This window comes from Onychostruthus taczanowskii, unplaced genomic scaffold (assembly GCF_017590055.1).
Source record: "Onychostruthus taczanowskii isolate IOZ18803 unplaced genomic scaffold, ASM1759005v1 scaffold75, whole genome shotgun sequence".
In the NCBI taxonomy this organism is placed as follows: domain Eukaryota; kingdom Metazoa; phylum Chordata; class Aves; order Passeriformes; family Passeridae; genus Onychostruthus; species Onychostruthus taczanowskii.
Window position 1 is genome coordinate 2,368,596 of NW_024505339.1, and position 24,449 is coordinate 2,393,044.

The 24,449-nt window shown below is 41.4% G+C and overlaps 1 protein-coding gene across 1 annotated transcript; it reads right to left on the reverse strand.

Moving 5' to 3' along the window:
- Positions 1–702: 702 nt before the first annotated feature.
- On the reverse strand, positions 703–24,412 carry LOC121345842 (CGRP receptor component). Its single transcript, XM_041423089.1, has 6 exons — positions 24,279–24,412; positions 21,225–21,261; positions 19,804–19,902; positions 17,151–17,245; positions 9,299–9,356; positions 703–2,004 (listed from the first exon to the last, which is right to left on the reverse strand). The coding sequence occupies exons 1-6, from the start codon at positions 24,284–24,286 to the stop codon at positions 1,861–1,863; spliced, it is 441 nt and encodes a 146-aa protein (XP_041279023.1). The 5' UTR covers positions 24,287–24,412; the 3' UTR covers positions 703–1,860.
- Positions 24,413–24,449: the final 37 nt, after the last annotated feature.

Sequence of the window (24,449 nt, forward strand, 5' to 3'; positions counted from 1 at the left end):
GTACAGGTTTAAAACTCATTTCTTGATGCAGTGCACATGCCACAAGCCCAGAGCCTGTCAAATGTTGTTCAGCACTGGATTTTTAGGGGAATTATTGTTTACAAGCCAGGGGTGGATTTACAGAGGGCTAACAGCTGTTAACATCTGGAACTGATACTGACAGAAAGGTTCACTCCAGCAGCACGTGAGGAGTTCCTGCATCCTGTACAGCACCCACACAAGCACACAGCTGCTAGCAAAAACCCAGCCCAGCAACAAATCAATTCCCAAGATGGAACACCCAACTTCAGGGATCTGTTGAGTTGTTCTTGTTGGCTGAAGGTACTTACAGTCTGCTTCCAGCTGCTTTTGATATCTTCAGAACAAATCTGAATAACTTCATTTTAGGAAAGGGCACGTCAAAATGCAAACACTTGCAGCCCAAGGCTGCAGCCTGTCAAACAACATCAGGGGCTGCTGTGAATAAAAATGTTAATTTTAAAATTAATTGTGTGTCTTTCCATGCTATGATCCACTTATCTCTCGTTTTCTTTCCCTTTTGGAGAGAAAAATATACATTGAGGTATCACAAACCCATCAAGGGCTTTCCCCCTCCAACACTAAACAAACCCAGCCTAAATGTACCTTTAGTCTCCAGCCTTGGAAGGCATTTAATATATGATAAATGACCTTTAAGAGGCAACAAATATATTTTTCCAATAATTTTCTTTCCTTTCCAAACATCAAAGAAGCTTAAATACCATGGAAACAAATATGACAAATCCCCCAGACACTGGAATTTATCAGTCCCTTTCATACACTGCACAACTGAAGCTCAGAAAGCACAAATTCTCTGCATAAAAACACAAAATAAACCCAGGACAGAGCTGAAGGGGGAAAAAAAGTCAGATTTTGTGATTTGATCTCATCTGTAAGTCACAAAACTCCCAGGATGTACTTAAAATTTTATTTCTATTTCCAGTACATCATCATAATTATAAAAGAATGGTCTGCAGCCACAATTTAAACCAGTGGCTGACTTTGTGTGGATATTCACACACAAATGATTTATTATAATCACAAAGGCTTTCAACATGAAATACTTGATCCTGAAATCCTTCATCACACAAAAAAGCTCAGGAAATTCTGCTTCATCCAGGCCTGACTCTCATTTTTCCAAACCAGATCAAGAGCTCAGTGTTGCCTCATTTATTCCTCCATCATAGGAGTGCTTTGTCTGTGTGTGAATCTTGCAATAAATGTTCAGAGGGCAAAGAGACACCTCAATATTCTGCTGTCTGGGCACTCACAGCTTTGATTTCACAGCTTCAACCCCCCCCAGCTCCCTGCTTTCAGTGCAATTTGCTGAATCTGGATCTCTTTTCTTCAGAAGGGACTATCAGACATCCTTGAGGCGCCCTCCCACAGATCCTCTCAATTCCATGATGCCAAGATTTGGGAGTGCCTGGCCAGGCCCCAAGGAGCTCCTGTACATCCCTGCCCATGTCCTGCTCTGCAAACACCCCAAAATTGGCTTTGCACTGCTCTGGGAGCCACTTGGGCAACTGCAATGCTTCTGAAAGGAATTCTCACTGCAGCACTGCTGTGCTGATTCTGTGGGGAGTGGAAAAACCCCCAAAGATGCTGAGCCCCAGCACTCCTCAGGCTGCTCCACTGCAAACCCTGGCACTGCTACCCCCTTTATGACCAAACACCCAAACAATAGAGTCCTTTTCCCTGCTTCCTTGTGAACAATTGGTTCCCTCATCACCTCCAAATCATAAAAATTTGAATATATTTTACAGTTATGTCCAATACAGGATTGAACTGGTATCAAAGCCAGACTAACAGCAGCTGGTTCTCTTCTGGAAGTGCTGCCTCCTATGCCTGGTCACCTCTGTCTTCTGTTGCCATTGCTGAGTCCCTCTGCTGCTCCTCTGGATCCCCTGGCAGGATGCTGGTGACTGTCTGCAGGAGGGACTCGATCTGTTCCTCTGTCAGCCTCTCCTCACTTTCTTCCACCATCTGCAGGTCAAAAAAAAAAAACAACAAACCATTGGCATCATGAAATCCACACTTCCTCCCTCAGGGAGAAGGACTCAGCTCAGCAGGGAAGACTTTGTCAAGACACAGCCTGAGCTCATCACAAAAGCATTTTACAAAGCAGAACTCTTGGAATATTTTGAGAAAAAAAAAAAAAAAGAAAGGACTCCATTGTTCACCACGACAATTGGCACTGTGTAATGAGATCCTGCTTTCCTTAGAGCAAGGAAAACATCACCCTGGGAACAGCCTGGCTTACCCTAAAGCCTCTCTCAACCTCCACATCCTTGTCCTGAGCCAGGCTTTTCCTTTAGCTCAGATGCAGCCCCACTTTCCTAACCTTCCAAGTTTCTGTGTTTTCATGGGATATCCTGAGAGGGATTCCCTGGACCTTGGCATCTCATCCAGTACCTGCACAAAATAATCAGCCCATAAAAGAAACCACCTCATCCTACAGGCAGCTGTACTCCACTGGAATTTGCTTGGATTGGGAGACTCCTGAATATAAAGACATTTAAAAGCTCTGAGCAACATCAAAAACACTGTCATGACTCAAGTCCATGATTCCAGGAGATTAATTAGGGACCTACTCCCACTGTGGAGCTGTGGCAGCTTTTATATCACTGCTACCAGTAAAACAACTGCCCTAATTTACAGGCAGCTGTTAAAAGGAAAAAAAAGCTTGTCAGAAGACTGGAAAAGCAAGTCAGAACTCTTCAAAGACAAATGAAACCAATTAGGATTGTGGGGTTTGAGTTTTCTTTTTTTTACAGCAAGTCCTTGAAAATGGCCTTTGAAGAGGAGTGATTTATAGTAATGATGGTTCCAAGTCAATGCAGGTTTAATCAGCTCTAGCTGTAAACTGCCAGCTCTTCAGATGCCTTCTGAAAAGCAGAGTGGGACTTCAACTCATTTTTGCTTTTCTTCAGAGTCCTCTTTCCACAATCTGATCATCTTTCATCAGGATCATCCACAGATCTGCACACACAGAGAGAATCCACTCCTCAGCAAAAGGCAGACACTGAATTTCCATTTGTTAACGACTTTCTGGGGACTATCCCCATCAAAGGATGAAAATCCCTGTGGAGTGGCTTTCCAAGCTCAACAACTACTGTAGGACACAGGCTTGAACAGCAGCCCTGGCTCTGCTTCCCAGCAGCTGCTCCTCTGCACATCCTGTGCTCAAACACGCTCAAATCCTCCTGCCCTGGCTGGGAGAGCCCCTGGCAGCTGATTCCTCTCAGCAAGTCCCACAGGGAATCATCTCAGCACACCTTGGAGCATCAGCACCACACCACTAAGTGTGGAAGTGGAAGATGTCCCTGGAACTAAATGTTCTTTCAGGTCTCTCCCAGCCCAAACTATTCTGGATTGTGATTCCATGATCAAATCTGCTCCACCCACTCCTTGGTGCCAGTGCTGCTGACAAACCACTCCTCTCCAGATGACCTTTGCTGTTGAATCTCACACAGGATTATCAGGCTTTCAGACTGCATTATGGGGTTAATAATTTCTGTTACACTCCATTTTCAAGGTGGGGTAGGTTCACTCCTCTCCAGATGACCTGTGAATCTCACACAGGATTATCAGGCTTTCAGACTGCATTATGGGGTTAATAATTTCTGTTACACTCCATTTTCAAGGTGGGGTAGGTGCTGTAGGAGCAGGAGCTGCACAAAGAACCAGCCCAGGTGCTTTGGACACCTGGATCACTCCAGGAAGGGTGACTGAACCAATGTCTCCCAGATTTGTTAGCATCCCTCAGAGAAACAGCACTTGGCCTTGTTTAGATTTGGTTCATTGCATGCCATAAAGTCCAACCCTCTTCCCATTTTAATTTTATCTAGATCTGTATCTCCTCTCCCTTTTTTCCTCTCCACTTTCTCCTTTAGGGGCTTGCTCTGATGAAATCAGAACTCAAACAAAAACCAGGGATTTCTGATCAGCACCAGCTCTTGCCAACTCCTGATTTTAAGGCAGCACATGTGAATTCTAATCCCTGTTTTCCTCCCTGCTCCCCAGTGACTCCAGATGAGTAATGCCCCAACTCCCAGTATGAACAACCCCTCTGATGTCATTTTTGTGCCCAGCACGGGGCTGTCAGACTGCAGGGACAGACACAGCAGCTCTGGGGTTGCTCTGGCAGCCCCAGAAATCCAGCTGAGCACGAAGCTGATGGAAGAAAACCACCTCTGGTGTTTCAGATGCTCTGGTGCTCTAAGTGATGGCTCATTACAATGTTGGGAAAAGCATTTTTAGAGACGCCAGACCCTGCACTGAGGAGGGGATGGAGCTCCCAAATTCCCTTCTGCTGACAGACCCAGAGGGAAGTGGGAATTCCTTCAACTGCTGCAGCAAAATTCAAAAACTGGCAAAATTGGTGCCTCTCCAGCAGTTCCCAGGAATCACCAACAGACACAAATCAACATTTAGCAGGATGGACAGACAGCTTCTTAGTCAAGTTGATGCTTCAGCCTTATTTTTTTGTGATATTATTTGAGATTTCAAAGGACCAAAAGCACAAACTGTGAAAATCAATTTTTTTCACTCTTTCAGGAAGTGAAAAAACAGCCTGAGATGATTTATGACAACATAAGCAGTGAGGAAGCAGCAAAGCAACAAGCCAAAAGGAAAAATTCAAAAATTAAGCCCAGCCAGCATGTAGATAAAGAGGCAAATGAAACTGTCCTAAAAGAAAACAGATCTCAGGGGAACAGGAGGTCACTCATTCTACATTCAGCAGATGTTCTCACAGCTGCAAGACAAAATACCTTTGATGCTGAGAGCACTAAGAAATCTGGTGCTGAGAAGAGAAATGAGATGTAAGAAGCAGCCTAAGAGGCAAAAAACCCCAGCTGGATTCAGGTACCTCCTTTTCCAGCAGCAATTTTACCAATCTTGGAGAAAATCTCCAGCCAAAAGCCCTGCACTGGCTGGAACTGCTCAAGAGGCAGACTGAGTCCATAAGCAGCCAGGAATGCAAAGTTTATAGTAAAGAAAACAAAAATGCAAATGTTTGAAGGGAGGGGATGAGCTCAGATGTTGATGTTGGCAGTGCCACCCAGCCCTAATGGGAACAGTTTCCCCTCTCAGGGGATGCCATGTGAAAAGTCTGGGGTATTTCTGGCCAAAGCTGGGGTATTTCTGACCAAAGTGGCCTCAATATCTGCAGATTTGGGTGAGGAGCAGACGTGGGCAGTGTGACAGAAATATCATTTCTGCATTAAAAGTCCCCTGATGTCATAAGTAATTGTCACTGCTGCTTTTCATCATTCAAGGCTGTGCTGCTCCAAAGTAACTCCAGGGGTTTAGGAAAAATTGCTGCAGCACATCAATGTCATTCATAACCACACCCAGTGTGTGTTACCTGTGAAATGTGGTTATTCACTCAGCTCAGGACTCACTAATCATTTCTGTTTCACCCAAATTAGAGCAGTTTGTTACTCAATTTCCATTGCAATATATTCACAAAGTCAGCATTGCTCCCATTTAGTTTCCACAATGCTCTACATCTAATCAAAGAGGAAAACTTTAGAAATTAATTGGCATAAAATTCTCCCAGCTCAAGCAAAAAGCAGCACGTTCCCCCTGTAGCTCAAATTGAATTCTCAGAAATTCACAGCCAGCCCATGAAGATTAATCCCAGGGATTAAAGTGTTTATTCATAAATTAAGGTGTAAATCTATGTTCACAGTGCCACAGACAAATGGAAGCACAAAATCACTCAGGACTGTCTAAATTCCTTTTTTTACTCAGTGAAACAAGGACAAACATCCTTAATTCAAACCATACCTATCTTTTGTGCTTACCCAAATAAAAGCAGAATTTAAGAGACTTCATCCTCCTCCCTGTGCTGCTTTCAGTGCTAATGTTTATTTGGTTTAGTCTCCTGAGACATAACAATAAATCAAGAATGAAGAATAAATAAAGCCACACTGAAGAACCCCAAAAAGCCCTGAAAGAACTGAGAAATTCTCTCAGCATTTGGTCAACAAACCTCAGCATCAAAGAAGAACCTGTGGGTTAAAAGCTATTGTTTATTGGAATAATAAGCTAAGAATTAGATTTTAAAATAATCAGTAAAGTACAGTAATAAAGCAAATAGGGGCTCTGATCATTTCCAAAGCAATCAAGCACATAATTTACCTCCAAAGGGGGAGGGAGATGTTTGATGAGAAAATCACTGTTAGTTCCTTCTTTGAGCAGTGATTTGAAATTGCTCAGCACCACATCAATAGGAAAAAACACATTAAAAAAAAGAAGTTAAGTAAAAGACTGAATGACTGAATTAATGTCCCTCGGAGATAATTAACCAAAAGCAAGGCAAAACACATTGTTGAGAAAATAAACTGTTTAAACCCCCTTAAGATCTTTGATTGTCCAAAATATTTTCCATTATTATTTTCCAGTATAAAAAACAATGCGCCAGCCTATAAGTATGAAATTCTCCAAGGTAGAAATACATTTTTAAAAAGCACAAAATTAAAATCTGTTTTTCCATTCACAGAGAAAAACGTGGAGCAATTTGTTCCCTAAAAAAGATGATGCTTTATCCTCACCACTCTCATGGTGAGCTGAACATCCCTGACTTTTTATTTCCCCCTTTTGGGAATCACTGAGCCAGACCCTACATATGTTAAAGATTAAAACAGGAGGTCAAGACAGCTGCAATGTGCACAGTGTTTTACTCTGTGGGGTAAGAATTTGAATTTCATGCTCCTTTTGTTGCTATTGTTGTTGGAAAATAAATCCTGGCACAGAAGCTGGAAAAGGCAAGATGGACAATGGCAGCAATTTATGCATTAAGGTTTACTAAAAATCAAAAGATCACAGCAGGAATTTGCTTTTTAGCTGCAAAATAATTTTATCAAAATGGACTTATTGTTTGCATACAGCTAAAAAGTAGGAAATTTGTAGAGGGAGAGTAAAAAACTAAGAAGCTGGAAAGGCAAAAAGCAGCAATAATTATAATGATAATGATAAATATCCTCTCCCATGAGCCTGCCAGGTAAATCAGACCCCATTCCATGGTCAGGATGCACTGAGTAAAAGTTTGAGACATCAAAACTGAGCAAGTGAGAGCCAGCTTGGACTAGGCTGGCATTTTGTTTAAAGCTTTCTGAAAAATAAAATTGATGTGCCCCCATTCCAAGAACTGCTCAGAAGTTCTCCCCAGCATTTATTTCTGGTTCAGGAAAGTTCAGTGAAGGGAGAATCAAGGCTCCAGATTCAAGATCAAGGCTCTCAATCTAAAATCAAATATTAGAGCAGAATTCACTTCTCAGCAGGCTGGGTCTCATCCAGCACTGCAGGGCATGGATTCTCCTGCAGGAACCTGTGCGTGGGTGACCTCTGTGTGGTTTTATACCCAGAAAAGGCAGATTTTGTGTGTTTTGTGTAGCCTCTGTCCTCATCAAAACCAGGGTCCAAGCCAGCAACTGATCAGCAGCACCATGTCCTTGCTTGTCCCAGCTCTGATGCCAGGACCACCACGCTGCAGCGCCCAGCAGCCCCTGAGCTCCAAAGGCTTTGATGGAGGCACTTCCAGTGTGTGCAGCTCTGGGGAGCACAGGGTTAACACTCCAGGACACTCACACACTGCAGTGCTGAATGTGGGGAAGGAAAAGTGCCCTGGGAATGCAGGGGAACCACGGTGGAACAGGGGAAACTGCTCCCCAAAACTTCCAGGATGATACAAATTGGCCAAGCCCCAGATATGAAATTTTCACAAGTTGATTCTGATCACTGGAGAAGGGTTTGGGTCAATCATGAACTGACAACTCCAATCTTGTGGCTGAGTTCTCTAAGTTTCAACAATGAGTTTTTTTAGTTAACTTTGACACTCCAAAACTTGGAATATCTAAAATATTGGAATATCCAAAAAATGGAATATATAAAATATTCCAAATATTTATATCTAAAAATATTATTGTTATAATTATACAAAAATATAATTTAAATATAAATAATTATATATAAATATATTCCAAATATATATATCTAAAATAACTCTACAGAAAGGTGACTTCTAATAGAAAGGCCCAAAATTCTTATTTTCTTCAAACATGACATAGGAGAAAACTATTTTCAGTATTTTATATATTATATGTTATAGTATATATTATTTTATATGCATTATTTTTATATTATTTATAGATTTATTACATTTTATATTTATTTTATATATTTATTTATTTTATATTTAAATTTCTATATAAATATACGTTTTTATGTATTACTTTATATATAATATTTTATGGGTAGGCAGAATAACAATAAAGCAGGTAGGACAGCAGAGAAGAGACAGACAAAGCCATGCAGTCACCTGAGAGCCCCAAAAGATGACTGCATTTAAAGAAGGGAAGGAAAGCCTGCAGATGGCAATAAAATAAATCTGTGGAAGCATATGAAGCTAACCAGGCTCCAATTGTGGTTTCTGACTAACTTAAAGCTCCTGCTTGGGCTGCTGATGGACACTGATCTCCTCAGCATTCATTCCTCAGCTGGAATCATCCTGAGATGCTCTCAGCATTTTCATCTCTGCTCCTTGGTGACAGAAGAAAAATGGTCCTGCTGGTCCCTCTTTAATCCTTCCCCTTTTTTTTGCAGCAAAATATGATCCTGTTCCTCCTCAGCTTGGCTCCAGGGGAAGATTGCAAACAGATGTTCTTAATGCAAGAGATCTTTATTGAAATAATATCCTGAGTGTAACAAGCTCTTTATTACCACAGGGGTTTGTACTCCTAAGGAGATGTCTGAGAGAACAGAAACATCTATTTCCATTTAGTGACAATGCCTCCTTACAGCTGAATTATTCTTACACTGACAATGGCTACTTTCCATCAGAAAGTTTACACCCATTTCTCATCCTACATTACTGCTTATTTCTTTTTAGAATTTTTGATTTTAGTGTAAGAAAAAACCATTTAAAACATGCCATTAAAAAAACAGGGACGATGTAAAAAATATAGTATTTCATCACAGAGCTGCACAGCAAAAATATTAAATATATTCTTATTTGCAATACTTTCATAAATCTCTTTTAATGACTGCACTGGGCATTTTAAATGTGCCACTGAAACAAGCAGAGGTGGAGATCTGTCTGAGAGGGCTCTGAGAGGAAGCTGAGTGGATTTGAAGCTGTGGATGTAAAATGTGCATAAAATAAAGGGATACATTCAATCAGTGGCCCATGAGAAAGCAATTCTTCAATTGATCTCCAGGGTTAAAGCTGCTGCCAGCTCAGCTTTGAACAGGCCCAGGCATTGGTACTCACCAGCTGGATCTCCACTGCACTCACAGGCCTGTGGTTCAGCAGCTGCAGCTTTTCTGCCCTGGTAAAAGCACAGTGAAGAAAATGCACATTACTGGGTGGTTTGAGGATCCCCTCAATGGCTGCAGTGATGCAAACACATTCCTGATAACTCAGGGATGAAATGTCACTGCCAGGAATGATCCTGGCTGGGTTTGCAGTGTGGCTGAAGGGCCATCATTTGGATATTTTAATGATTTGGGGACTTTCCTGTGTTCAGCCACACTGCTGTTGGCCTAAGGTGGCAAGCAGAGACCCTCAGATCATTACTGTGCAAGCATTAATTAACTGCTGCTTTGTTAAAGCTCTGCAGAAATGTTAAACAACTCTGCAGACATCCAAAACTTCTGCCATGAACACACAACCACAAGAACAATTTAGAACAATTTTCATACCCAAGGAGTTACAGTCCCATCAAACGGCAGCAACTTGTTTATTCTTTTAGCTCGTTGCAAATACAAAGTTCCAGCAGGGAGCTACAATTTGGAAAAACTAAATCTTGGCATTTATTACCTTCTCCAAGGTAAAAATACATTTTTAAAAAGCACATAATTAAAATCTGCTTTTCCATTCAGAGAGAAAAACGTGGAGCAATTTGTTCCTTAAAAAAGATGATGCTTCATCTTCAGCATTAAGTAAAGCTGAACCATTCTCACAGTGAGCTGAACATTCCTGACTTTTTATTACAGAGCATCTTTAAAGCATGTTTAAATGGATTCTGGAGGGTTTAAAGCATATTTAAACGGATTCTGGAGGGTTTAAAGCATATTTAATCTGGTTCTGGAGGGTTTTCCCCTGGGGGATTTTAGAAAGGAAACCTCACAGCTTTTAAGAAAACACAGATCACTCCATGTTTACAACCAACAATTTCAGTGTGTCTGGAAACCTCAGAGATATAATTTCATTTCAAAAGGCCTCTGCCACTGGCTGCTGGATGATCCAGCTAAAATGTCCATTTTTATCATCCCTTTCAGCTTCAGAAGAAAAGCTTGTGAATTTTCAATCCAGCATTTGTGAGATATTAACAATCCCTAACAGAAAGCTGCAGTAAAATCCTCCTATTTATTTATTTATTATTAGTTTCCTTTGCTTTTGGAGAGCCAAAATATGTTTCCACTGGTGATGGGAAGCAGGGACTCCACCTCCTTTGTTTTCTCATGTTCATCACTCAAATCCATTTGGTGTTTCCAACATGAGGCTATGGAGAGCATGGCTGGATTTTGCTCTGAACTCAGAGCACCTTACAGGCAGAAAGATGAGGTGTTTGTAACTGCTGCCACCTCCCACAGTCATAAAAACCAGGAACAAAACCCAATAAATACAGGAGATGAGCACTCAAATCCTTTATGTGGAAAGCAGGTGACTCAAGGAATCAATGAGAGATAAAACTCACTTGTGTAAAAGCAAAGCTAAAGGCAGCACTGCCATGCAGAGCTGGGAAAGAACACTAAATAATACCTTTATTCTATAAAATCCTGGCCAATTCAGCTGGATTTTTGAAAGATTTTTCCTCCAGAGCTGGCAATTCCCTGCTTTGGTGCCTGATGGAGGCAGAGCTGGTGCTTTCAGTGCTCTTTGCTTTGCTCCCTGGCCACACAAATGTTGCTGCTCAGTTTCCAGAGCTCTTCAACAGCTCCTCTGAGGATCCTCCCTGTAAAAATCTCCCTCTCCCTCCTCCCCCAGCCCTGCTTACAAGGACAGACTCTGATGAATTCATATTTTACCCAAGTTTCTCTCACATGACACTTCAGAGCCTTCTCAAACAACTCTTCTCTTTTGCAGCAAGACACATCCCAATCCTCCAGCTCCACCACTCCTCCACACAAAGCATATTATTTGACTTTTATTAAATACATTTCCTCATCTTCTTCTTTTCAAAGTAATATCCTTGAAATATAAACTCCAGAGCCAAATAAAGAGGATCAAATAGCAAAAGCCATTTTATGCCTGAGCTGAAGAAAGCAAACCTGATTTACCCAGAGCTATTTTCAAGCAGGTAGAGCTGCTTTTATCACAGGAAGATTACTGGCACAGCAGCAAGCACAAATAAATTAACACCAATTACACATGGTGACTAAAACAATCAATTAGTGCAACTGCTGATGTTTCCTGAAGAAATAGAGGGCACAACAAAAAAAGTCACCTCTCCAAGAGCTTTGCTCATAAGCCATGAACAGCACTCCAACTCATTAGGGATAGACAGAATTTTTACAGATTTTACAGCCAGGCCAAAGAGATCCTAAAAACACCATTTCAGGGTATTTGCAGTTTTTATAAACGTGTACAGAAGAATGAGAGAGACCTTACAGTGATTAACACATTCAGATGTGTCATCTGAAGGATTTCATGGCTGGTTTTGATCAGCAAAGCTCCCTACTGGAAAATGATGCAGAACAACACAAAGGAACAAGCAGCAGGGTGCCAAAAAAAAAAAAAAAAGCCCCAAAAGCTACAAAAGCTGCATAAATGCCATATTTCATCTAGAAATGCTTGTGCAGCATAAGCACTAATTAACACCCCAACATAATGATCTTTAGACATGGTAATATGTAATTATGAGGGAAGCAATGAAACAAACACTCCCAAAATGTCTCTTAAAATGCATTTAATAGGAAATTGGATTGCTCAGCCCTCAGCAGCAGCAGAAGGCAGAGGTTTGAGTTGGAGCTCAGTGCCCACTGCCCCTTTTTAACACTGATCCCACAAACTGACTGCTGGGACCAGGCTCTCTGTGTACCTGGAATTTCCTGACAGCACACACACAAATTAAAACCTGAATAACCAATATTTCATCAAAGATTAGCTTTAAGTAAGGCAACCATGCATTAGGATCAGCCCTGATTGCAGTGTTTGGCTTGGGCACAGACCTAAGCCTGAGTTTATTTCATGCTTCATTAAATCCAAAAAGTAAAATTAACTTTTTCCAGCTCCCATGAATTCATCTTTACACTTCCTACAGCACTCGTGGCACGCTGATGCCCATTAAATAAAAGGGGAACTGTCCCATTCATCCAAACAGAAGGTGAAGAACATTTTCAGCCTCATTGCCCCCAAACTTCAGCATCTGCATTTTCCCTGCTCTGCCTGGATTTTAGTACCAGTTTGGAACACGAAAGCTGCTCACTCAAGAGGAGAATCCATACAAAAGATGAGTGACAGAGAAAGCAATTTTCTCACATAAAAGCAAGATCCCACTAATCAGAGTTAATGGGCCGTGCTGCAGACTTGCACAGGACCTGCCTGCTGAGAAATCCCAACATGGCAATTCCTGCTGAGCACACATCCTGCAGCCCTGGGGCTCAGCTGCAGCCAGGAGCAGCTTTTCCAGGATGGAAAAATGCTCTGGGGTGGGTTTGGGGACACACACAGAGCTCAGGCTCCAGGGGACAAAAAACCTGTGCAGTTATGGGGAGGAAAAGGGGTCTGAGGTGTGTGAGGGGGAGAGTGCTGGAGGAGGTGAAGATGTTGAGTTCCAACCTAAAAATCCTAAAAAACATTTCTACAGGACAAAAACCACCTCTGGGTCATGCTCAAGATCACAGACAGAGCAGACAGGACAATCCTACATTGATACATCCATTCTAAAAAATAATACAAATACTTCCATGCTCCTGTGGAAATTCACACGAAATGCATCATTTTCTGTCAGCACTAAGCAAACTTTTGCAGTTTATATTTTAACCAAAATCTCCTCTGTGTGTTGGTATTGCCCTCTTTTTAAATCTGCTGAACTCCCAGAGTGTTTTTCCAGCAAGAGGTCTGGGTAAGGAGAGAACAGTGCCAAGATCCAGCACAGAGAGCTAAAAAAACCCTTCAAACATCTGTGCCTGAGCAGAAGCAAATTTATCCTCAGGAATGGATGTTTGAGGGTTCCTAGGAAAACCATGAAGTAACAGCTGGACACACAACCAGGGCTTTGATTCCTGCTGGAAATATAAATCCCATGATCTTCAATCAACCATGGCAACTTTTAATGCCTGAACCCTGAGCACAGGGTCTGGCTGAGGGAGGATCTCCCCAAAATGGGAAATCACAGCCCCAGTGGGTGCTGTGATTCTCCACAAGGATTCCCACTGGAAAAGCTGAGAATAATCTTTATAAAATCTCTTAAATGATGCTGTTGTTCAATGAGCACGATGCTGACTTGCTGCTGAATATTCATTTTGAAAGCTCTGGAGGAGGCAAAAATTACAAAGCAAATCCTTCAGCCTTCAATATTGCAGAGGTCTGTATCTGTTGTAGTTTTTGGCAGTCATGAGGGAAAATATTTTCTAGAAGCACTGAAGATTTTCAGCTCAACACTTCCTCAACTGTGTTGATTTAAAGACAAAAAGAGCAATGTTCCTGACTATTTTTTAAAAAATTATAATAATATGCAGTGATTGGAAAGTTGGTTATCCCAAAATTAGATGCAAGATGGGCTATCAGTGGCAGGAAGAAGCACAAGTAGAGCCAGTTGTCACTGAACCACAATTACAGAGCTCCAGTTTAATAAATGTTCTTTTCATGCAATGCAATTCACTATACCTTACAAACATGAAGCCATTCCAGCACTAAGACTGGAAAATGAGCTGCTAGTGGCAAACTCTATTTCCAAGTACAACATGGCTCACTGAACTGGAGCTTCAGCCAAAGCCTGAGGCCTCAACAAGGTAATAACAAAATTCATTATGTGGGTTCAGAGCTGTAGTTTAAAAAAAAATCTCAGTTCTACAGCTTGAATTTTACCAAAGTAGTGATTAAAAACTATGGGAAAAATTGTTTCACCACACCTTAACTGTATCAGTGAAATATCTGCCTTTGAATTGGCTCCATTTAGCAAGGCAGCTTTCTGAAATGACTCTGGAATATTTGTTTGCACATGTAAGTGTTTTTAAAATCTTTTAAAATTATTTTAAAAATCTGCCTTTAGGAAGCCTTTTTTTGTGTCTGTAACACTAATAAGACAAATCTATCACAAAATGGATGCTGGTCTGTTAACCTGTTTTTTTTGAGTGGCAAAAATCAGTGATAACAGAAGGATTTGAAGTGATTTTCCAGGAACTGCAGAATTTGCCACAATTATGTTACCAGTTCTCTCACTGGAGCACAGACATCACGTGCAGCCTGACATCCTGCAGGGCTGTGGAAGGAAAAATAAGAATTCCCTTGATTCAAAGCTCTGCCGTGCTTCAATTCCTGGTGTTTCCCTGGCTGCTCTCTCTCCCCAGCTGGGGATTCTCCCATCCACGAGCACAGCCTAGTGCTGAGGGCAGCAATCACAGCCTGAGCACGGAATGGCACAGCCCAAGGCAGGGCTGCAAATCCTGGTCTTCAAAGTCCTGCTATTAGGAAATAGGCTAAGCCTAATTAAGAGCATAAAAACGCTGCTTAATTGTTTCCCCTGTGATTAAAGGTGGAGTCATGACAGGAATGTAGAGGGCAGGGAAGCAGTCTGGGGTGATGGGGTGTTGCTGACCCTTTAACCAGACTGAATTGTCTGAGGACAGACCCCAATTAACACAAATAAATCTCATCAGCCACTGCAGAGAGCTGTTAGCAGCACAGTGCGTGAGCAGTTCAGAGAGCACATTTTGGGGTGCTTACCCAGAAAGGAAGCAGCACAGAGAGTCTGGAGCTCACTACTCTTGGTGGGAGGAAAGGTCATTACAGGGATCACACAAGCAAGGTCCTGCCAGAGCAAACACTGCAGGTCTTTCCTCTCCAAGGGAAGGAAGCTCTCTGCACACAGCTGGAATGAAATCCCTAAACGCCACCTCCATCCCACAGAATGGAAACCATCAAAGCCTTTTTATTTAACAAGGGGAGCAGTGTTGAAAAGACCTTGGTCAGGAACCAAAGGTAGCTCCAAATTGCCTTGGAGGCACCAGTGCTTTAAGTGGTTTAATATAAAGTGCCCTAAAGGGTAATTGCATCCCTTGTGCTCTCTGTGGTTTGGGGTGAAGGGGCTGCCAGGTGAGCCCTGACAATGGAAAAGATGAGAAAAAAAAGAAGTGCCAGGATCACACAAAACAGTTCTGGGTTTTATTCTGTAAAGCACGTGGCAGAGTTGGGAAGTTCTTTACCAGATAAAAGTTGTACAGGATGCTCACAGAACAAATCTGAATTCTGACAGTAAATTTGTCACCTACACCACTGGCTGGCTCTTCACTCTCATCCTGCTGCCACAAGGCACAAGAAACGATTTGGGAATAATTCCCTTGCTTCACTGCCTCAGGAAAAGGATACACAGGATGATACCTAACCCCAAAAGCACCTCAGAGCATCCATAAAAAATGAAACAGTCCAAAAGCTCATTTAAAGCTTGTAACTATTCCAACCTTTCCAGCTCACTGAACAAGCAGCTGTGGGAAGGTGAATATTTGGGTAGATCTTCTACAAAAGTGCTCAGCACTGTGGGAGACAGAGAATTTTCTCTGTCATAACTTACAGACAGGAAGTTTCTCTGTCATAACTTAAATTGTTTCGTATTTCACCCTTGGAGATCCCATCCAGGGGAGCAGTTGCAGTGAAGGTACCTAAAGTGATAACACTAAGAGCTAACCCTCATGTCCTGGTCAAATTCTACCTGAAAAGTTTAGAAATGAGCTTTAAATAAAAATAAACACTTTGATTTTTAATGGGAGTTTTACAGCAACATCATTCAGTTTGTTTTACTCTGAAAAATCCTGCTCTGCTGGTTCTTCCTAAACTGCTGCCCTGCACTGACAGCAAAGCTGATTTCTCTTCAGAAAGGGCTGGTTTACACCACCAGAAGGGAAGGATGCTCACTACTACTCAAGAAATGTTTGGTGCCAATTTAAAGACCTCTCAGTGCTGCATCACCACCTCTATACACCTCTGGTATTTTTATTGCAGAGTATTTTCTTTTCTCCATGCTTCAACACCTCCAGAGAATGATTAGGATACATAAATGAGTATCCTGCTGGATAAAATGAGCTACAGAAGGGTTAAACACTGAGTTACTGACCTGGCAAAGAAAGTACTCCAAGCACAATTCCAGGCCAGAATTCCCAAGGATCCCTTTGTGCAGAGCTGCTGCTGGGCTGGATGTGCCTGTCTGTAGAGAGGGGGCACTGAAACTCTAACAAAAAGCTGCCAATCTGCTTTCCCTGCTCGGGACAGGCTAAACACCTGCCCTGCAGCACTCCAGAGCTCTCCCTGTGCATTCTGTAGCACAGCCAAATTAATGAAAAGCCTCTTTCCCAGAGGATGAACTCCCTGGGAGTCCTCCCAGCAGGGAATAAAAACACACTCAGTGTAGGAAAAACTCCTCCTCTGAAGTGAAGGAGGAGTAATTTAGAAGCAGCTAAATACTGGGTTTTTTCTGCTTCAGAAGTCAGGAGTGATCAGAGCTATCCAAACAAGTGGCCAGCTGATTCCTCTTCTATTTACATCAGGCTTCACTCCCACTCTGCAGAGCTCCAAGAGGATTCTGTGCCTCAAGAACAGGCACTCACAGAAGGGAAAAAAGCCCTTGGAATCTTGGAACTGCAAAGGAAATCTTTTCTCTTCCAAGCAGAACTTCCCAAAATAACAACTGGATGTTCAGCTTCACAAGAAACTGCTGGGGAGGAGGGAGGGGTTGGTTGATACAGTATTTAAATAACTGAAGTGTAGATCTCAGAGATCCTGGACAAACAGCACATAAAGATGGAAATACCCATAAGTGAAGGAAAATATGTTTGGCTGAGCATTTAAATAATGGCAGAAAATACTCAAAATCCATTCATCAGATCATCACACTGTCCACAGGGATCAGTTTTTCAGCATTAATTGAGTTTTTACTCCTGTTCAAATGCACAGCTCCACTTACTTGGTTAATTTATGGTCTTTCATTGCTACCAGGAACTCCCTGACAGTCTCAGGACTCTGGTACCTGCAGGGTGTTTTTGAAATGTACTTCAGTGTCTGCAAGAGACAGAAAGAAAATATGTATTATTTAATGCATATTTAATATTTGTTCAAGAACATATTTAATTACCAATTAATTAACTATTAATTAAACAATACTTGTTTTACCAGTTGTGTATGGAACAAGTACTCTGAAAAGTCTCCTCAGACCTGAGAAAAACAGGAAAATGAATTCAGGTTTGGAAATCAGCTCTATCTGAGCTGCTCACAGCACAAAATTGCAAGTTGAAGAATACAGGAAAGGACTGAGCTTTAGCTCTGCCTTCTTAAAAAACCCTCTTGTGTTTGTGATTTGCTTGCTTTGCTCCTTGTTTGGATTTTGTCTTCAAAAGCACACAGGAAAGCTGAATTCATCCTTAAACCCAAGTTTTCATGTGCCCAGTGCCAGGAATATTCTCACTGCCAGCCCAGAAATCCCTCTTTAAGATCTCTAACCTACCCTTGTTTTTATCCTTTACCTGCATTTTGGCAATTTAAAGTTGATAGAAGCAGATTACGTGGCTTGTGATGAAATCTACAAGGATATTTTGCTATTAAAAATTAATTGAGACAATTAAACTTTGATCAGTTTTTTCCATGTAACACCTACCAACCTTAACTGTGACAGCAAATGTTCTATTTATTTGCTTTATTTATAATAACAACACTGAGCAGGTGGATAATGGAATTACATTACACAAAGTAATCTGAGTAAAAAATTTGTTGATAAAAAACCCCATAAAAATTCCATTTCACAGCTGATTTTTCACTGGAAGTGACTTAAAATCGTCCCAGATATTTATTGTTGCTTGAATTAAACCCCAAAATGAAGAGTTGGAAATAATTATAATTTATTTTTCCTTTCTTTAAGCCCTGTCTGACATTTCCAGATAAAACAAAGCTGTTATTCACCACCAGTGATTGAAATGAAATTATTATATCGTCATGTAATGTAATTATTTCACAGGAGTAATTTCTCTTCCAAGTTTATTCTTTTTTGGCAATTTCGAATCAACGAAAAAGCCAAAAATACAGAAAAACAAAGCTCCTTTATGGAGTTACTTCAGTGGTTTACTCTTTTTTGGCAATTTTGAATCAATGAAAAAGCCAAAATACAAAAAAACAAAGCTCCTTTATGGAGTTACTTCAGTGCCAATGGAACCAAGTCTGCAGGGAGCTTGTGAAGAAATCCAAAGACACTCCTATAGAATCAAATTCTGCTTTTCTTTCAGTCAAACATAGAAAATACACCCAGAATTGACACCACTACTCCCCAGGCACCCTATAGGTATTGAACACATAGAATAACAAAGCAATTCAAGATTTCAGGTGCATCCTGACCAAATTTACTTACAGGATCTTCCTCAGCTGTTTCCCAGAGGTGCAGGAAGAGACTGTCAGTCTCCATGAAGATTTAATTCCCATTTTTTGTAAGCCACTATTTTGTTGAATGCAAGGTTTAGGAATTACAACCTCTGTACCTTTTTCAAACAAAGCCAGAACTAAAACAAAACCAAAGCCTAGGCCAGATCTTATCCACATGAGTCGTTTCAGGGCTCAACAGAATTACTCATGCAAGCAAAGGCAAAGTGCTTTCAGCTGCCTGTCAGTCACGGTGCTGCTCATGCAATTCTCCAGCACACACACAATGGCTCCCACTGCAAGGCATTGGGAAGCTGATAATTTATTTTAAATGTTAGTGTTTGTATTGTGAGATTTTAGAATTCCTTCCCAGCAAGGATGAAATGTGTATGCCCAACCTGGCATCCAAGTGATGTTATCTGTATGTGGGGTGTGGCTTTTCTTTGGATTAAAAAACAATTTAGATTATCTGTTTTGGCTGGAAATTATTGATTTAGTTCTGTTAATTAAAAAATACTGTGTAATCTGTGCCTCAGACTTGAAATCATCATCTTAATTAGCACACTAGGTGATATCAAATACATCAGATGATAGTGAGCTCTGCCATGTCTTAAAAGGATGGAATATTTAGAATGAAAAAAAAAATCCTAACAAAACTAAACAGCTGAAAACCAGGGTGTCGCCCTGATTTTGGAAGACTTTGTTAAGCCTTCTGATGTTTGCATTCTTTCAACAAACTTTCTCACACACAGTTCTGTAAATAACCTATGTTTTGCATTCTTTCATGGAGGTGGAGAGAACTGATGGACCCTTGGTCTGTCCAGTGGCATTGGAGAGGTGGCACTGTCACCCTCCAATCCACTGTCACCTTTGGAAAACTATGAATGTTGGAGTCAGAAAATAAAGTTCCTCTTCTTCTTTTTTGTTCCCCTCGAGAGCAGCAGTGTCTGTGTCATCATTTCGTGCCTTATCACAACACCAGGGGGTTTGAAATGTTGAAATTCTTTTATAGATTTTAAGAACAGCAGCTGCCTAACTCTGCCCTGACAGCACAGTTACCTTACAACCACAGAAAAGTGGCAGATAAAACATTTCATTATGGTTTGAATCAGGGCAAATTTGATACCAAATTATCAGTCCACAACCCTAAGGATGTGAATTACTGCAGCTTGAGCTAACTGGTAAATGGTTTTTTATGTCCCAGTGCTGCTCACCTCATACATGATTGTGTTCAGATTCTGCTGCCCAGAGCTCTGCTTGGTTTTGCCACTCTCTTTACGCTGCTGCTTGAGATCAGTAAGTAACTGGTACACCTAAAGATAAAAAAATAAAGTGGTTTAGAGCACCTGAGAGCATTTTACCTACAAATATTACAGCAGGAAATCATAAATGAACAGGAAAAATCCTATCAGACAAAAACCAATGAATGTGTGGCTGTTCTGGTGGATGGACCAACAACTGCAATGAGAAATGTTTTGGCCCCAGAGTGATGAATAAGGATGTAAATTGTTTTTTTAAAAGCTCTGACTATTTTAAACACATGAATGGAACTTTTTCAGGTGTTTTGCTTCAGGCTTTGCAGTATATCCAGAGTCAACACCCAGAGCAAAGCAGCAGAGCACTTCTCCCTGTTCATCCCCTCATTTTTACCTGGCTTCACTCAAGATCCAGCCCAGGGAATTACAAACTGAGGTCCAGAGAAATAAGAAACCAAACATTTCCAGACAGTGAGAAATATGAACATAATCAGCTACAAACCCTCCATTACTTCACACTTCCATGGAGAAGGAACACCTGCCAATGCTGAAATCTCAAACTCAGGCTGTGAGCTTTGACAACAAACACAAAGGGACAGCAAGCTCACAGGGATGTGCAGGGATGGAACTTGGTGTGCAAAGCATCCCCTGGATTTACAGAACGTTGGCTTTGCAGCGGAACTGCCACTGGGAAGAGGAGCAAATGGAAAGGGACCAGCAGTTGGAGGGAATCAGTACTTTAAAAAATCATATTTGCTATTTTTTTCACATGATTTCAACAGCCAGGCACTGAACACCAGTTTGGCTGACAGGGTATCCTGTATTTCTCAGAGGAAATTTAGCAGAGTTCTTCCCAGATGCCTCATCAACACTCACCAGGTGCCTGCTCTGCTGTGTGCAGACAGATGCAGCTCAGGATAAAACACTTCAAGACTAATTTCAGAATAGAATTAAACAGCTGCAATAAAAAGCAGCTTCAGCAATACAGTAACACATACAAAACCACTTGGGTTATTGAAACTGTTCCAAAAATTTAATTAATTGGTAAAGCAAAATCTTTCCATTACCTGGCTTAAATTAAACCAACAAGGACATGACATTTCTTTCTACCCCCCTTAAGATGAGAGAGGAAAAATACCCACTTCAGAATAATCTCAAGACCAAACAAACACTACAGTACCCATTACTAGCAAAGCCATTTCCAAATCTTCTTTAAAAAGCTTTTTTTTTTCTTGAAAACAAACCAAATGCAAGGAAAAGTAAATCCCCTGCAGGTTTTGCTGACTGCCACTGCCAGGTTTCAGCTTCCAAAGATTATACAAAGGGACTGATGACAACTTGGAATTGCTGCTTTAAAAGCAAAATGAAGACAAACTTACCTCAAAGTTACTCAGCAATGCAGCATTTGCATCTTTTCTAAAAGGAAAAATGAAAATAATTAATTATGTTCCAAATGAAACTGTTTGAAGCTTTTCTTTGCCCACTCACAGACACTAAAAGAAGTTAAAAAGCCCCAAGACATCTTATTTTGGTGATTCTACAGGCGCCATCTCTGGAAAATATTTACCATGCTGTCAGTAAAATTGTGACATAAATATTGAGCATATTTTGCACAGTTTGCCCCATAAATCATAACACACTTGTACAACACACTCCTTTCACTCAGTCACCCCATTTCACTCACCCAATTTCACACACTCAAACCAAATTGCTTTGCTTCTTCCTCATAAAAAATACCTCGGATTTTATTCAAATAAAGAATGATGGGAAAAAGAATTCAGATTACAAGCACTGTTTTGTTTATCAGTCAAGAGCACCCTGAGTGTTTTAGTACCACGGACACGTGTGTGTGCATAGACACAAACAGGGCTTTATGTGTTTATGAGTGAAAAAATCACCAATTTATTGCATTTCCTCTTAATTTATTCTTCCCATCTTAATGTGCCTGTTCCTGTATTAGAAGGGCAAGGCTGAGTTTCCCATTTTCCACTTCCTCAGTCCCCATTAAACAAGGATCCTTATCCAAGGCTGTCAGGGCGACTGCAGAGCATGCTTTTATTCCTCCTGGATATTGTAAATTTATACATTTAAAGCATAAAAAGGGAGAAAACCTGCCCCAGAACATCCTCTATTCCCTGAACAACACATTCTGCTGAGCAGTCAGTAGCCACAACAACAGAAAGTTTCCACACAAAAGGAAAAAAAGGCCTTTCTCAGGTCTGTGCAGCAGCTTAGGAAAAAGCAAAAAAAAACCAACAAAAAAGGTACAATGTGTTGTTAAGCACCGAGAACGGCCTGAATAGAACTGTCACGTTCATCACTTTCAAATGGTAAATGCATCCACAGACTTCCACAGGTTCTAGCATTGTTTTTAAATGAAAAAGACCTTCTAAAATACGCTGAGATGAACTTCAACTTCCATTTCGCTGACCCGAGTGAAACTTCAGCAAGTGAGCTCAGGCACGCATTAGTTTTTCATTCATGTTTTACAAACCACATATAGCTTTTGTTGGGAGGTAAATGCAAGTCTTCAGAATGTTTGCATTCAGCAGGGCCCTACAGAAATCCCGGCGGATCAAAGACATTCTATAGGGAGAATTACGTTTGGAATTCTTCGGCTGAACGAGGATGAAACAAACGCACGGCCATGCAAACGAGGCTGCGGAATCAAGGGTTAAGAATGAAATCATTTAAGACAAATGCTTTCCTTTTTCATTCCAATCCGCTTTGCCATTCAGAAAAATACTTTTTTTTTTCCCACTTCTGCCAACGAGTCAGACTCAAATCTTCAACAGCTCTGAAATATCAGAATTATAAACTGATCAACGTTTGCAATAGAAATAAAATTTCCTTCAGTCCTTCAGTGACTCACAGCTACCAATTTTACAGTCAGGAAACAAGGAATTCTGAATAATGGATTCTAATGTGGATTTTTAACAGTCAGCTCAACACTTCACTTAATTTTTATGTGATTAAGACTTAAGCAGAAAGGTAAAAATTTTCATGGTAACACCAAAAATAGAAACACTTTTTAGAGTCTTTAAATAGTTCATATTTGCCCAAATTTTAGTCTGAACCAAAATACTCTTGAGTAGGGCTGCATATATCAAAAATATCGTAGTACAGGACATTACACCTTTACAAATATCACTGATATTTTTAAGTCTGCTGCTTCACACATGTATATTTAAACCACACAGTTTTCTGAGAGTTCTTTTCTCTAATAACAGATAATTCTGGTAAGAAATGCAGAATAATTCTGGTAAGAAAAATCCATAGTAAGAACTTGGAGAGTTGCAAAGCTTCCCTTCCAAATCAGGCAGGAGGCAAAAGAAGATTAATAAAAATTCAATGGATGTGTAAGAAGCACCACAGATTTTTTTATTAATGGCAACAAAAGCATTTTTCTCAGTATACAACAGCCAGAACAGCTCATTTCTCTGCAGGCTGCAGTATTAAGACTGTCATACAAACCTGTATTTCAGCAAATGTTTCATATTTTTTATCAACTTTTGCTTTGGATTACAGGGCTGCAGGAGCTCAGTGACTTTGGGGGATACGTCCCATAAATGTCCCCACCCATTAGAGAAATTCAAATTAAATGAAAACTAGAAATTTAACCAGCCTCGCAGAACTTGTGAGATTTTAAGCTTCAAAACAGGTCAAATACTATAGTTTTGTGCCCAAAACACAAGGTAAGAAGGCCTGAAATAGACACCAGCCAAAACTCTGCCTCTCTTATTGTGTTTGCAATCGGTGCCACAAACCCCGCAGGTTTTTGCCTTCTCCAGCCTTTCCAGCTCCTACACAAAACTCAATAGAATAATGAAATGTGTTTGCAATCACTGTCACAAACCCCGCAGGTTTTTTCCTTCTCCAGCCTTTCCAGCTCCTACACAAAACTCAATAGAATAATGAAAAATCCCCATTTTACCTCTCGCAGGGCAGAGGGAGCGGGAGGGGACAGAAAGTGACAAGAGCGCGATTCAGGCCGAGCCATGCTGCCTTTGGCCCCAACAGCCTGTCCGGCAGGAGTTGTAATAAAATAAACGCCTCCGACATTGAGCAGAACGCCTGAACTCGCTGCTGGGTGCAACAAACCCCTCACGGATTTATTGGACCCTCACACCCCTCAGGGATTCACTGTACCCTCACACCCCTCAGGGATTCACTGTACCCTCACACCCCTCAGGGATTCACTGTACCCTCACACCCCTCACGGATTCATTGCACCCTCACACCCCTCACGCACAGGACGACATGGATGTTCCCCCCCACACACCCCCCACGCCCATAGAGATGCACCCACACACCCCATAGAGATTTTCCCCACACGAACCCCGCTGAGATGCCCTGCAGCCCCGCGGTGGCCACGGCAGAGGGGCTCCGAGGCCCGGCCGTGCCCTGTGTTCCCCCCTCAGGCCCTTCCTTACACCTCCATCTTGTCCTCCCCGGCGCGGCCTCCCCGAGGATCCTCCCGCTACAACGGGGCAGCCGCAGCCCGGCGGGGCACGGCGGGGGAGCAGCGGGTCGAGGCTCAGTAGAGCTGAAGGAGGATTTGGCGGCCGTGACGGAAGCGGAAAAGGAAGGAGAAATAAGGAACT